Raw genomic sequence first — 15,404 nt, forward strand, 5'->3', positions numbered from 1 at the left:
AATAGGCCCATCCAAGAAGCCAGGCCACTAGCTAAAAACTTCCACTTGTATTTCTTAATCTTTGGCTTGCCTTGTTTAAATTTTGTGGGCATGAAGATTTAGAAAGGGCTGTACTTAGTCCTGATACAGAGAAGTTCTTGAGATTCTTTCTTAAAGGCAGAGAACCAAAAAATGTAGACCATTGAGGACCGTGTACTGGTATGATGTTTTAAATTTGTTCTTGGAACGTGAATATTGCCGGCATGTCCAATATTTATTGCCCTTACTGCCCTTGAGAAGGTGGAGGTGAACTGCTGCCTTGAACTGCAGTAGTTCATGTGTAGGTACATTCACAGTGCTTTAATTCTGTAGTGGTATAATGCAACTCGCGTGCCTTGCTACTTCATTTCTGATGACATTAAGAATCCACCATGTTGTTGTGGATCGCGAGTCAAATGGGCAGACCGGATAAGGAGAGCAGATTTCAACCCCTGAAGGAAATTAGTGAACCAGGTGGATTTTTATTACAATCTAGTAGTTTCATGATTATTAATGATACTAATGTTTTATTCCTGATTTAATTAATTGAATTTGTATCCCTTCAGCTGTCATGGTGGAATTTGAACTAATGTCTGTGGAGCATTAGTCCAGTACTATTACACTAAGCTATCATCCCCGTGTGGAATAGTATGCTATTTCAAGTTAGTTCACGAGTACGGCACATAAGGACTATAGGTGTCAAATTGGAATGGGACAAGGGGACATGACTTCACAAAAAAAGCAGTCAGTACTTTGGATGGGCTCTGGTAAAAGTGTGGAGACAAAATGGTGGGAATCATTCAACATAGTGATCCAGGGACTTGTAAGGACAATGAAGTACATGGGCCAAGCCATCTCCTTCTGTGATGCTGTGTGAGTTCCTATGCCAAGGAGTCACTGCTTTTACTTTTTTATTTTTCATTTTTTTATAAAACAAATTTAATAATAATCTTGTATTGTCACAAGTATGAAGTTACTGTGAAAAGCCCCTAGTCGCCACATTCCGGTGCCTGTTCGGGTAAGCTGATACGGGAATTGAACCTGTGCTGCTGGCCTTGTTCTGCATCACAAACCAGCTGTCTAGCCCACTGAGCTAAACCAGTCCTTAGAGTAGCCAATTATATTTTTCCAGTTAAGGGGTAATTTAGCGTGGCCAATCCACTGACTCGGCACATCTTTGAGTTGTGGGAGTGGTACAGACGTGGGGGGCGAATGTGCAAACTCCACACAGACAGTGACCCGGGGCCGGGATCGAACCCGAGTCCTCAGCGCTGTAGACAGCAGTGCTAACCACCGTGCCACCCTCCTGCTTTTATTTTTGATGTAACAGACATCTCAGTCAAATAAATAGAACCCTGTTTAGGAAGAGCTTACCATAAAATTTGTTTTATATGGAAAGCTTCAAGCTCGCTATCATGTGTTAAAACAATACCAGATACCTTGGCGTGAACTCCAAGACAGCAATCCACTGTCCTGGTTCAGATAAGTTTCAAACGGGTGTCCTCTGATTTTGATTGGACTACTGTTTTTACTTCTGTCAGCAGCATCTGGTATAAAGGTAGTCTCTCTAATTCAGTCCTGCTTTCCTCTATCTTGTACATAAACTTTTCAAAGACTTCTCCACAGCCCCTTGATGCTAACAGCTGTAGACTGGAATTAGACTGCTTTGAGGCATTAAAGAATTAATTAGACTTCCCAGATGTGTCTCTGTAGAGATGTGTGGTTAAAAGAAAGAGGTTGCCATAGCGCATCTGTGGTTCAATATTACAGGGCTGCAGGAACCAGGAACAACGAAGTCCTGGTTTGGGGGGTTGGGAGAGGGGGGGGGGGGGGGGGAAGAGAGAGACTGGGGGCCCATATACACAAACCTTTTGGGGGTGGCAGGACAAGATGAGAAACTTGGTTCTAAAATCAGTTGGTATTCTGGGAGATGGTCTTTATCAAATTGAGGTATTGAGTACAAGAGCAGGAAAGTTAAAGTTCTGCTAAATATTTTTTTAAAAGTTTGATTGATATTTATTGTCACATGTACCGAAGTACAGTGTTTTTGGCCCTTCGCACCCAGTTTTCGGGGAGAATTTTGTTTGATGATTTGTTGCAAAGTCTAAGGCAACCAAAGGATGGCAAAAACCCAGAAAAATAATCCAGGGAAATAGAGGCCAAAAGGAAATCTGCAGGCGTGTTTGGTGGGGAGTTCAGCGGGAGGAAAGATGGCGGGAGCAGGCTCGCTGAGTGGGGCCGTGCCCATCACAGTGGATAAGCTGGCTGAGGTGGTGGCGGGGGAAGTTTGAGCGGTGTTTTCCAACCACTTTGACAGGCATTGCAAGGAGATGATGGCCTCCCTCAAAGAGTGGGTGGATGAGACTCTTGCACCGATGAACGACGCTCTGGCAAAGATGTCAACGGCAGTGCGGGAGCAAGAAGAGGTGTTGAACGGGGTGGAGGAGGCATTATCTCAGCACAGCGACCAGTTCACCTCGATGGATGAGATGCTACGGACTGTGATGGAGAGTAACAAAGGGCTGTGAGCCAAAGTGGAGGTCCTGGAGAACGTGTCGAGCAAGGCAGTATCTTGGGACTGCCTGAGGGGCTGGATATCCGGAGACTGACTGACAGTACTTTGCAGAGATGTTCGCCAAGCTGTTGTGGGAGGAGGACCCCTCGCTCTACGAGCTGGTCATGGCTCACCGATCGCTCTGGCCGAAATCAAAGGTGAATGAGCCACCTAGAGCTGTGAAGTGTGCTTCCATAGCTATGAGGTGAAGGAAAAGGTGCTGAGATGGGCGAAGCTCAACCGAGGCACAAGATGGAAAGGCAGTGGTATTCATATATACCAGGATCTCACGGCGGAGCTGGCGAGAAGGCAGGCGGCCTTTGGTCGGGCGATGGTGGCATTGTATAAAAGCAACATGAGGTTTGAGGTGATCTACCCGGCGATGCTCAGGGTCACACAACTCGAAGGACTACTGTAAGACAGTGGAGGCGTTTGTGAAGGCTGAAGGACTAGGACTGAAATGGGTTTGAACTTTGGTTGTGTTAATCCTTTTTACTTTTTTTCTCCTTTTTCTTTCTTTTTTTCTCTTCTGGGAGGATGTATTTGCGAAGGGATGGTTTGGGGATTTGTTGGGATTTGTTCAGATTTATTTTGTTCAGGTTTAAGATTACTGTGTTGGGAATTTGGAAGGTCTGGGTGAGGGGAGCTTTTGTACCGGCTTTCTCTGTGGAGGAGGGGGCTCTGGGCGGGGCCACCTCGCTAGCAAACGTAAGTTGGCTAGTGAACGCAAGAGCGAGAGGGGAGGAGGGGGGGGGGGCGTGGTCATTGGAACCTTAATGGACATGTCTCGATAGGCCTGGGAGGTGTGATGGTGGGGGCATGGCGACAATACAGGGAGAGGTGGTTTCGAGAGAAAGTGGCTAGGGGGTTTCTGGGGGGGGTTGGTGGCTGACGGTGACTAGGGGTGGGGCTGGGTCCTGCCTGTTGGGCGGGGCCAGGGGCAGCAGTTATGACAGGTGGGGGGGGCGTAGGTGAAGCGTGCTTGAAAGCTGACGTGCTGTTGTAAGAGACTCACCTGAGGGTGAAAGACCAGGTGAGGCTTTGGAAGGGCTGGGTGAGTCTGGTGTTCCACTCAGGCTTTGATAGGCCCCGGGAAAGGTGATTGAGGACTACGTAGGGTTTAATAGGAATGGGGTAAGAGAGGAGCGGCAGCGATTAGTAGAGGAAATTTTGGAGGTGGTTGTAAGGTATGTGGAGGATTTAACCTGGAACATGTGAGGAGGAAGGGGCTACAGGCAAGGTTTGAACTTCTGTCCATTAGATAGGCAGTTGAGGCTGGCAAGTGCGGCCATGTTCGTAAGGGGAGAAGGCCAGCTGCTTGTTGGTGGGCCAGCTCCACCGGCAGGTGCCTGTGAGAGAGATTGTTGGGTCCGGGATGGGACCGGGGAAGTTGGAGGTAGCACCAGAGCAGGTGAACAAGACATTTGAGGAGTTCTAGAAGAATTTGTACAAGCCAGGGCACCAGCATCCATTTAATTGTTGCTTAAAAATGACCACGACCCAGTGGAGTGTGGGTCGTACAGGCCAATATCTCTGTTGAATGTGGATGCCAACATTCTGGCAAAGGTTCTGACACTCGGGTTGGAGGAGAGCCTCCAGGGTGATTGGGGAGGACCAGACTGGGTTTGTCAAGGACAGATAGTTGTCCTCAAATGTGCGGCGTCGGTTGAAACTGGTGCTTTCGACTTCCGGGTGCGGCAATGACCAGCTAAGTCGCACGTTTCGGCAGCTCCCGTTGGAACGGACTTTTGGGCTCTTAATAGGAGCCCCAACGGCAATTTAAACGGCCAAAAACACTGTGCGGTAAAAGGGAATCCCCCCCCGGACACGCATGGATAAGGGAGAGGATAGCGGCCGGATTGCGGAGGATCCTCGAGAGCAGCGGCAAGGAAGGGAAGCTCGAAGCAAGATGGCGTCGGAAGGTGGCCGTTTGTTATGGGGCCCAGACCAACAAGAGTTCCTGCGGCGCTGTGTGGAAGAGCTGAAAAAGGAGTTGAAGAAGGAGCTGTTGGCCCCGATATTACAGGCGATTGAAGGGCTAAAGGAGGAGCAGAAGACCCAAGAGCAGGAGCTTCGGGTCGTGAAGGCAAAGGCTGCTGAAAATGAAGTCGAAATACAGGGCCTGGTGGCGAAGACAGAGACGCACGAGGCACAGCACAAAAGGTGTGTGGAAAGGCTGGAAGTACTGGAGAATAATTCGAAGAGGAAGAATTTAAGGGTTCTGGGTCTTCCCGAAGGCGCAGAAGGGGCGGATGTCGGGACATATGTGAGCACGATGCTTCACTCGCTAATGGGATCGGAGGCCCCGACGGGCCCTTTGGAGGTGGAGGGAGCTTATCGAGTTTTGGCGCGAAGACCGAGGGCTGGAGAAATACCTCGAGCTATAGTGGTGAGGGTTCTCCGCTACAATGACAGAGAGATGGGCGAAGAAAACTCGGAGCTGTAGGTGGGGGAACGCGGTGATCCGCGTATACCAGGATTGGAGTGCGGAGGTGGCGAGAAGGAGGGCAAGTTTTAATCGGGCTAAGGCGGTGCTTCACAAAAAGAAGATCCAGTTTGGAATGTTGCAACCGGCGAGATTGTGGGTCACACACCAAGGGAAGCACCACTACTTTGAGACGGCAGAAGAGGCGTGGACATTCATTGTGGACGAGAAGCTGGAATAGTCTGGCGAGAGAAAGAGCTTCTGGGATAAAGTGGTGGGGTGATTATGTGGGGCGAGGAAAAAGGGGGGGGGGGGGGGATGATTTTTCAATTTGTTAATCTTGCGATCCTGTAACTTTTCTCTCTTCCCCATGTTGGGGGGGGGAAGGAGTATGAGGAACTGTGGGCGTGGCCATTAGGGGCGGGGCCGAGTGGGAAACATGGGCTTTGTTCCCGCGCTATGGTAATTATGGCGGGAACAGGGACGCAGGAAGGAGGGGGCCTCGCACAGTGGGGGTCGAGGACAAGGGGGGAAGCCGAGGTCAGCCATTTTTCGCTGACTTCTGGGAGCAACATGGGAGGTGCAACTACGCTAGAAAGGGATCTAGCGGAGGGGGGGGGTTAACTGGGTTGCTGCTGCTAAGGAGAAAGGGGAGCTGTTATGGGATGGGGTGGTCGAGGCGGGAGGGTGCTGTCGGGGGGATACACGGGTACGTGGGAACCGGGTGAGGAGCTGGGTTAAAAAAGGGGATGGCTAGTCGACAAGGGGGGGGTAAAGAGCCACCCAACCCGGCTGATCACGTGGAACGTGAGAGGGCTGTACGGGCCGATTAAAAGGGCACGGGTACTCGCACACCTAAAGAAATTAAAGGCAGATGTGGTTATGTTGCAGGAGACGCATCTGAAACTGATAGACCAGGTCAGACTACGTAAAGGATGGGTGGGGCAGGTGTTTCATTTGGGTTTAGATGCGAAGAACAGGGGGGTGGCTATCTTAGTGGGGAAACGGGTACTGTTTGAGGCAAAGACCATAGTGGCGGATAGTGGGGGTAGATATGTGATGGTGAGTGGCAGATTGCAAGGGGAGGCGGTGGTTCTGGTGAACGTATACGCCCCGAACTGGGATGATGCAAATTTTATGAGGCGTATGTTGGGACGTATCCCGGACCTGGAGGCGGGAAAGTTGGTAATGGGGGGAGACTTCAATACGGTGCTTGATCCAGGGCTGGACCGGTTGAGGTCCAGGACCGGGAGGAGGCCGGCAGCGGCCAGGGTGCTCAAGGACTTCATGGAGCAGATGGGAGGGGTAGACCCCTGGAGATTTAGTAGGCCTAGGAGTAAGGAGTTCTCATTTTTCTCCCATGTTCACAAAGTATACTCACGGATAGACTTTTTTGTCTTGGGAAGGGCACTGATTCCGAAGGTGACAGGGACGGAATATACGGCCATAGCTATTTCGGACCACGCTCCACATTGGGTAGACCTGGAGGTAGGAGAGGAAAAAGAACAGCACCCACTCTGGAGAATGGATATGGGCTTATTGGCGGATGAGGGGGTATGTTTAAGGGTGAGGGGGTGCATCGAAAGGTACTTGGAGCTTAATGACAATGGAGAGGTTCAGGTGGGAGTGGTCTGGGAGGCGTTGAAGGCGGTGGTTAGAGGGGAACTGATATCCATAAGGGCACATAAAGGGAAGCAAGAGGGTAAAGAAAGGGAGCGATTGCTGAAAGAACTTTTGAGGGTGGACAGGCAATATGCGGAGGCACTGAAGGAGGGACTGTACCGGGAAAGACAAAGGCTACATGTGGAATTTGACCTGCTGACCACGGGTAAGGCAGAGGCACAGTGGAGGAGGGCACAGGGTGTACAGTATGAGTATGGAGAGAAGGCGAGTCGGCTACTGGCCCACCAATTGAGGAAGAGGGGCGCAGCGAGGGAGATAGGTGGGGTGAGAGATGAGGAGGGAGAGATGGAACGGGGAGCGGAGAGAGTGAACGGGGTGTTCAAGGCATTTTATGAGAGGTTATATAAGGCTCCGCCCCCGGAAGGGAAGGAGGGAATGATGTGTTTCTTGGATCAGCTGTAATTCCCTAAGGTGGAGGAGCAGGAGAGGGCGGGACTGGGAGCACAGATTGAGATGGAGGAGGTGGTAAAAGGGATTGGGAGCATGCAGGCGGGGAAGGCCCCGGGACCGGATGGATTCCCGGTGGAATTTTATAGGAAGTATATGGACTTACTGGCCCCGCTTTTGACGAGAACCTTTAATGAGGCTAGGGAAAGGGGGCAGCTGCCCCCGACTATGTCGGAGGCAACGATATCGCTCCTTTTGAAGAAGGAAAAAGATCTGCTGCAGTGTGGGTCCTACAGGCCCATTTCCCTTTTAAATGTAGATGCTAAGCTCCTGGCCAAGGTGATGGCGACGAGGATAGAGGACTGTGTCCCGGGGGTGGTCCACGAGGATCAAACTGGGTTCGTTAAGGGGAGTCAGCTGAACACGAACATACGGAGGTTGCTAGGGGTAATGATGATGCCCCCACCAGAGGGGGAGGCAGAGATAGTGGTGGCGATGGGCGCCGAGAAAACATTTGATAGAGTGGAGTGGGATTATCTGTGGGAGGTGCTGAGGAGATTTGGTTTTGGAGAAGGGTATATCGGATGGGTACAGCTGCTGTATAGGGCCCCGGTGGCGAGCGTGGTCACGAACAGACAGAGGTCTGATTACTTCCGTTTTCATAGAGGGACGAGGCAGGGGTGTCCCCTGTCTCCGTTACTGTTTGCATTGGCGATTGAGCCCCTGGCCATAGCACTGAGGGGCTCCAGGAAGTGGAGGGGAGTGCTCAGGGGAGGAGAAGAACACCGGGTATCCTTGTATGCAGATGATTTATTGCTGTATGTTGCGGACCCAGTGGAGGGGATGCCTGAGATAATGCAGACACTCGGGGAGTTTGGGGAATTTTCGGGGTGCAAATTGAATATGGGTAAGAATGAGTTGTTCGTGGTGCATCCGGGGGAGCAGAGCAGGGGAATAGATGACTTACCGCTGAGGAAGGTAACAAGAGATTTCCGGTACTTAGGGATTCAGATAGCCAGGAGTTGGGGAACCTTACATCGGCTTAATTTAACAAGATTGGTGGAACAGATGGAGGAGGATTTTAAGAGATGGGACATGGTGCCCCTGTCACTGGTGGATAGGGTGCAGGCGGTCAAAATAGTAGTCCTCCCGAGATTCCTCTTTGTGTTTCAGTGCCTTCCGGTGATGGTCACAAAGGCTTTTTTTCAAGAGAATTGAGAAAAGTGTCATGAGTTTTGTGTGGGCCGGGAAGACCCCGAGAGTGAGGAGGGGGGTTCTTGCAGCGTAGCAGGGATAGGGGGGGCTGGCATTACCGAGCCTAAGTGAATACTACTGGGCTGCCAATATCTCAATGGTGTGTAAGTGGATGGGAAAAGGGGAGGGAGCGGCGTGGAAGAGACTGGAGATGGCGTCCTGCAAGGGAACCAGCCTACAAGCAATGGTGACGGCGCCGTTGCCGTTCTCCCCGAAGAAATACACCACAAGTCCAGTGGTGGTGGCAACACTAAAAATTTGGGGGCAGTGGAGACGACATAGGGGAAGGACTGGAGCCTCGGTGCGGTCCCCGATAAGAAATAACCATAGGTTTGTCCCGGGGAGAATGGATGGGGGATTTGGAGCATGGCAGAGAGCTGGGGTTGTGCAACTGAGATCTGTTCTTGGACGGAACGTTTGCGAGTCTGGGAGCGCTGACGGAAAAATATGGGTTGCCCCAAGGGAATGAATTTTGATACATGCAACTGAGGGCTTTTGCGAGGCAGCAGGTGAGGGAATTCCCGCAGCTCCCGATGCAGGAGATTCAAGATAGAGTGATCTCAGGGACATGGGTGGGGGATGGTAGGGTGTCGGATATATACAGGGAAATGAGGGACGAGGGGGAGATCATGGTGGATGAGCTGAAGGGAAAATGGGAAGAAGAGCTGGGGGAAGAGATTGAGGAGGGGCTGTGGGCTGATGCCCTACGTAGGGTAAACTCGTCGTCCTCGTGCGCCAGGCTAAGCCTGATACAATTCAAGGTTTTGCACAGGGCGCATATGACCGGAGCAAGGCTCAGTAAATTTTTCGGGGTAGAGGATAGGTGTGGGAGATGCTCGAGAAGCCCAGCAAACCACACCCACATGTTTTGGTCATGCCCGGCACTGCAGGGGTTCTGGGAGGGGGTGGCAAAGGTGCTTTCGAAGGTGGTGGGGGTCCGGGTCGAGCCAGGCTGGGGGTTGGCTATATTTGGGGTTGCAGAAGGGCCGGGAGTGCAGGAGGCGAGAGAGGCTGATGTTTTGGCCTTTGCGTCCCTAGTAGCCCGGCGAAGGATATTGCTTATGTGGAAGGAAGCCAAACCCCCGGGCGTGGAGACCTGGATAAATGACATGGCAGGGTTTATAAAACTAGAACGGATAAAGTTCGCACTAAGGGGTTCGGCTCAAGGGTTCACCAGGCGGTGGCAACCGTTCATTGACTACCTCGCAGAACGATAAAGGAAATGGGAAGGTAGCAGCAGCAACCCAGGGGGGAGGGCCCGGGTGGGTCCTCAGGGATGTTTGTGTATAGATATTTGTACCAGGTTATGTATATTGAATTGCTTGATTTTATTTTTGGAGAGTTATTATTTTTGACGTGGCAGTTGCCGTTTAATTTATATATTATTTACTTATTTGTTAAAACGGCCACTGTTATTTATACTGTTTTATTGTTGAAAAAAGGAAAACCTTTATTGTTTTGTTTGGCCAAAAAATTTAAAATAAAATATATTTATATTAAAAATTAAAAGAAACTGGTGCTTTCTCTGGCAATGGGGAGGGAATTGAAGATGGTGGTGGTGCTGGATGCGACAAAGGTTTTTGACTGTGTGGAGTGGAGCTATTTAATTGCAATGCTGGAAAGGTTTGGGATTGGGCCCAGGTTTGTGGCATGGGTGAAATTGTTTTATAAGGATCCAATAGCGTGTGTGTGCAGAAGTGAGATGATGTCGGGGTACTTTCTATTGCATAGGGGAACCAGGCAGAGGTGCCCATGTCTTTCCCCCCCCCCTTTTCTGGTGTCCCTGTATGCTGATGACGTGTTGATGTATACCTCCAACCCAGACTTTTCAATGGGGGTTATAGTGGGACTGCTTACTAGATTTGAGGTCTTTTCAGGCTACAAGTTAAATTTGAGAAAAGTGAGTGCTTCGTGATGCCTTCTCCAGAAGCGGGAATTGGGGCGCGGGTGTTGGCATTTCAGGGACAAAATAAAGGCATCGGGATAGATGAGCAGCAGGAAAGCAGGAGCAATGGAGAAGCACATCATGACAACAGTGAAACCAGACAGAGCAAGAGCCAGGGGAGAGATTTTTTAAAAATATATTGTTTAACTTTTTATGTCAAAAAATATACAAAAAAAACAACCTCAACATCAATATCAAAAATTACAAACAACAGCACTAACAGTTACCACCCCCCCCCCCCCCCCCCCCCCCCAGCAGAAATACACCTCAAACAATCTCTCTTTCTCTCCTCCTCCTCCCCCCCCCCCCCCACACACACCCTATCCCCTCCACTGACAGCATACTTTTGGAGCATACAAAGGGAGCCATTGGAAGGTGGAGAACGTGAGGCTTGACAAGGGATGAAACATGAGTGCACAGGGAGAAAAGCAGCTCCGGACACCACTCTCTGGCCTACTCTTACCAAGCATCTCCAGGGTGGTCGCTCAGCTGTGGTTTGCCACTGTGTTTCAGAACACCTGGCAGGTCTCTGCAGACCCCAGTTTGCAAACCACTGCTTTAAGTGTCTTTGCTATGAAGTGATTTTGAATCCTGATTCTCCTCTAGTTTAAAGCTCTCTTAAAGGGTCTGAACATCGTGTCATAACCAAATCCAATTGAATTTGACCTGAAATATGTGAACTTGATGTTTTGCCGATACTTGCAAATAGTGTTGAAATTAGGAGCATATTACAATAAGCCAGTTATGATGGACTGAGTATATGTTCCACCTGAATGAAGATCAATGCCTTAGCGTGAGTCCTATCCTAATTAATTATTTAATAAAATTATATCATACTAGAAATACTCCGATGCCCACTCATGGTCTCCACTGAGGGTGCTTCCTTTCCCCATGACTTCTCCATCATCAAGACCACCCACCCTTCTTTCCCACTCACTCACCTCCCGGCTTATACTTAGCTGGTCCTGGCCCCTGAGACTTAGAATCTGGGGACTGTTTGCATTCCTAGTCCCAGTCACTTGCAGCTGCTGACATGTTGGGACGACAGAGCTGCCAGATAATCGGATTAACCAGCATGATTGGCTGGTGGTTCTCTGAAGCAGGGCCTCCACCCAGGTGGCAGGATGAGAAACCCCAGCACCTGAAAAATCCTGCTCCATATCTTCTTAAAATTTGCATTAATACATTCTGCTTTAAAACATGGTCCTTAAATGTAACACAACTGTTTTCCAAAATCTTTTGTGGAAAAATGACCAAAAATCCCAAAATGCAAAGATCACAAGGCTCTATTTTTAATCCTACAGGTTCTAGGGATGGTTCAATGGGGCTATGGGAAGTGACTGAAGAAGTGCTATGCCAGACTGACACAAGCATGGATCCCACCCGAGTCCCCAGTTACACCCACATAACGCACAAGGCTTTGAAGGATATTCCCAAGGAATATACAAGCCCCTACAACTGCAAAGTGAGAGCTTTGGCTTTTAACAATAACAGCAAGGTAAGTTTCAAAATGTCCATTTAGCCTTTTTTCTGGAGTAGTTGGCAAGGTTTTTTCCTTTTTGAATCTTTTGTACCATTTGCTATTCCCAAGAGTATGATACTGCTATTCTTACGACAAGCCATTTGTAAGTGCCTAATGCACCTCCAGGTTTTTCCAAACTACTGGTCCTTATTTATAATACTGCTAGCTATGAGGAATCATAAATCACAGTAGCACAGTAGTTGGCACTGTTGCTTTACAGCATCAGGGACCCGGGTTCAATTCCTGCCTTGGGTTATTGTCTGTGTGGAGTCTACATGTTCTCTCCATGTCTGCGTGGGTTTCCTCCGGGTGCTTCAGTTACCTCCCACAAGTCCCAAAAAGACGTGCTTGTTAGGTGAATTGGACATTTTGAATTCTCCCACACTGTACCCGAACAGGCGCTGTAGTGTGGCGACGAGGGGATTTTCACAGTAACTCATTGCAGTGTTTATGTAAGTCTACTTGTGACACAAATAAAGATTATTAGGTTATTCCAAATTTCCATCCTACCACGTGATGATTGTTGAAGTTCAACTTGCTGCATTACCTTATTCTAGCAGTTGAATAGTTTTGAAATTAGTTCAATAAACCCCAAGCTTTTGGGCGGCACGGTGGCGCAGCGGTTAGCACTGCTACCTATGGAATTGAGGACCCGGGTTCGATCTTTTTTAAAAAAAATAATAAACACCCAAGTTTTCATCTGGGTGCAGAGTTGCTTTTAGGTGCCTGAGTAGCGTGACTTTTTTTTGAGGAAATCTGATTTTCCTCTGCATCCCTGACCTTGAGCCATTTTTCGTTGGGCCTTAAGCAGGTTTGGAATGGCTACTGGGCAAAGCTTCACACCTGGCCCCACAGAGCTTGGGCACCATATTTTTGACTGGCAGTGCGGGATATTTGAAGACCATTAGAAGTAAGCCAGAACTCGTGAAGAAAATTGAAAGCATGCTGAGGAGTCTGGCATATTCTGACGGCTGAGTGTGAAATATTTTCTCAACTCCAAAAGTCATGTTTCGATGTTGTAGTGTAGTGAGTGTAGTGAGTGTAGTGTAGATGCAATTTTAATAGAGCGCTTCATATTAGGGATCTGTCCTTTAAAGGTAAGTTGACCCTGACATTGACAAGCCTTGTGAATTTGTTCACATGGATTAAAGTGCTTTTCCAATGGAGAAAGCACCATAACGCAGTGAAAAATATTGTAAAATAGCTGCGCTATTGTCATTCTGCTGTGATATAAATGTCTCTGGCTGACCTTTTTTAAATAAAACTAGTTTTGATACTGGAAAGAAAGTTCTGCACTTCAAAAATACCTAACCACCTCTCAATGATTGACAGGGACTTTGCGTTGAAATTTAAATGAGCACCTCTGTTTCTTCCTTTACATGTGTGGACTATAGTGGTCATTATCAATGCTTGGCTGAGTTTCTAATGTTAATGGGTTTCAGCACAGGTGTTCCATTTAATTGAGAATGCATGATATTTTTAACGTATTGTCTCTGAGTTTTCTGGTTTGTTGATTCAAGCTAATATGATTACAAATATTGCAAGCTTTATTTCAACATTTTAGAATGCATTTTTCTGTAACTGGCATTGGGGCTTTTATTCGAGAGTGGGAGGTTAATTCCCATTCTATCTTTTCTTTCTCTTCCCCCCCCCCCCAAGAATGTAAACTATTTTCTACTGATAATGCTTGGAATTTGAGGACTGTACAGATTATATCGTGGGTAAGCGGCTATGGAGAATACATGGGTGTAGCGATGACTTGGATGATCTGAGAGGGCATGGAAGATACTTGAGGGCATAGAGCTGGCTTGGGTGATCGAAAGGGGCATTGGCTAGCCTGAGGGAGAGGGAAGTGAAGTTGAGTGATCCTTCAACACTGGGAGCTGGGATACGGTGGAAAACTAAGGCTGGCTTTCTAATCCAGCCGCCCCCTCCTCACTCCAACATCATGCACTCCAGTGCGGCTCACAACCTGCACTGCAATCCTAACCCCAGTGTGAACAAAGAATGGGATTTGAAATGATACATTGATGGGTGTGCAATTGTGTGCAGGTCAGGTTTGACCAGCCCAGAGGAGGATTTGGCCCCAATTCTCAAGTAAAGTTGATGGGTTATTGGGGCGGCACAGCGGTGCAGTTGTTCGCACTGCTGCCTCACAGTGCTGAGGACCCGGGTTCGTATGGAGTTTGGACATTCTCCCCGTGGGTCTCACGGCCCACAATCCAAAGATGTGCAGGATAGGTCAATTGGCCATGATAAATTGCCCCTTATAAAAAAAATTTAAAAGTTGATGAGCTGTTGACAAAAAAGGACAAGCTGTTGACGCAGTTCCCAAGACGATGTTTCCAGGGATCTTTATATTATAGCCTGCTGCCCTAGTTCAGGTTTGTCTGAAAGGTGGGAAGAAGAATTTGTACCTTCATCACCCTGCATTGAAAATCCAGAACATCCTATTTTGTTATGCCTGATGGTTTGTCTTTTGACCTTCACATACAGATTAGGAGATCCTCTGCTGAGTAAAAGATTTAATCACTGACCCGATCATTGATATATTTTCTTGCTTCTTTCAGCAAGAATGTTTGGAAGACATCGATCAGTCGTAAATAAAATTTAGGTCCAATTTGGTAAATTATCACGAGTGCATTTGCAATTTCCCTAGCCATCTCTTTTTTAGTACCTGGGATGCATTCCGTAAAGGGACAGACTTGTCTACCTTTAGCCCCATTAGCTTGCCCATCACTACCTCCTTAGTGATAACAATCGTCTCAAGGTCCTCCCCTGTCATTGCCTCATTTCCATCAGTCACTGGCATGTTATTTGTGTCTTCCACTGTGAAGACCGACCCAAAAAACCTGTTCAGTTCCTCAGCCATTTCCTCATCTCCCATTATTAAATCTCCCTTCTCATCCTCTAAAGGACCAATATTTACCTGAGCCACTCTTTATTTGTTTCAGGTATTTGTAGAAACTTTTACTATCTGTTTTTATATTCTGAGCAAGTTTACTCTCGTATCTACCTTACTCTTTATAGCTTTTTTAGTAGCTTTCTGTTGCCCCCTAAAGATTTCCCAAACCTCTAGTCTCCCACTAATCTTTGCCACTTTGTATGCTTTTTCCTTCAATTTGATACTCTCCCTTATTTCCTTAGATATCCACGGTCGATTTTCCCTCTTTCTACCGTCCTTCCTTTTTGTTGGTATAAGCTGAGTACTGTGAAAAATCGCTTGGAAGGTTCTTCACTGTTCTTCAACTGTTTCACCATAAAGTCTTTGCTCCCAGGCCTACCTTAGCCAGCACTTCTCGTATCCCGTTGTAATCTCCTTTGTTTAAGCACAAAACACTAGTGTTTGATTTTACCGTCTCACCCTCCATCTGTATTTTAAATTCCATCATATTGTGATCACTCCTTCCGAGAGGATCCCCAACTATGAGATCATTAATCAATCCTGTCTCATTTCACAGGACCACATCTAGGATCGCTTGTTCCCTCGTAGGTTCCATTACATACTGTTCTAGGAAACTATCGCAGGTACATTCTATAAACTCCTCCTCAAGACTGCCTTGCCCGACCTGGTTAAACCAATCGACATGTAGATTAAAATCCCCCATGATAACTG

General features: G+C 48.1%; 1 protein-coding gene across 1 annotated transcript in view; it reads left to right on the forward strand.

Moving 5' to 3' along the window:
• dcaf12 (DDB1 and CUL4 associated factor 12) overlaps window positions 1-15,404 on the forward strand; it is a 146,430-nt gene that overhangs the window by 102,518 nt on the left and 28,508 nt on the right. The window contains exon 5 of the mRNA XM_072497224.1: window positions 11,571-11,764. Within this exon, the coding sequence (XP_072353325.1) occupies window positions 11,571-11,764 (194 nt within the window). The remainder of the gene's footprint in view (window positions 1-11,570; window positions 11,765-15,404) is intronic.

The sequence above is a fragment of the Scyliorhinus torazame genome, chromosome 3 (assembly GCF_047496885.1).
Source record: "Scyliorhinus torazame isolate Kashiwa2021f chromosome 3, sScyTor2.1, whole genome shotgun sequence".
Classification (NCBI taxonomy): Eukaryota; Metazoa; Chordata; class Chondrichthyes; order Carcharhiniformes; family Scyliorhinidae; genus Scyliorhinus; species Scyliorhinus torazame.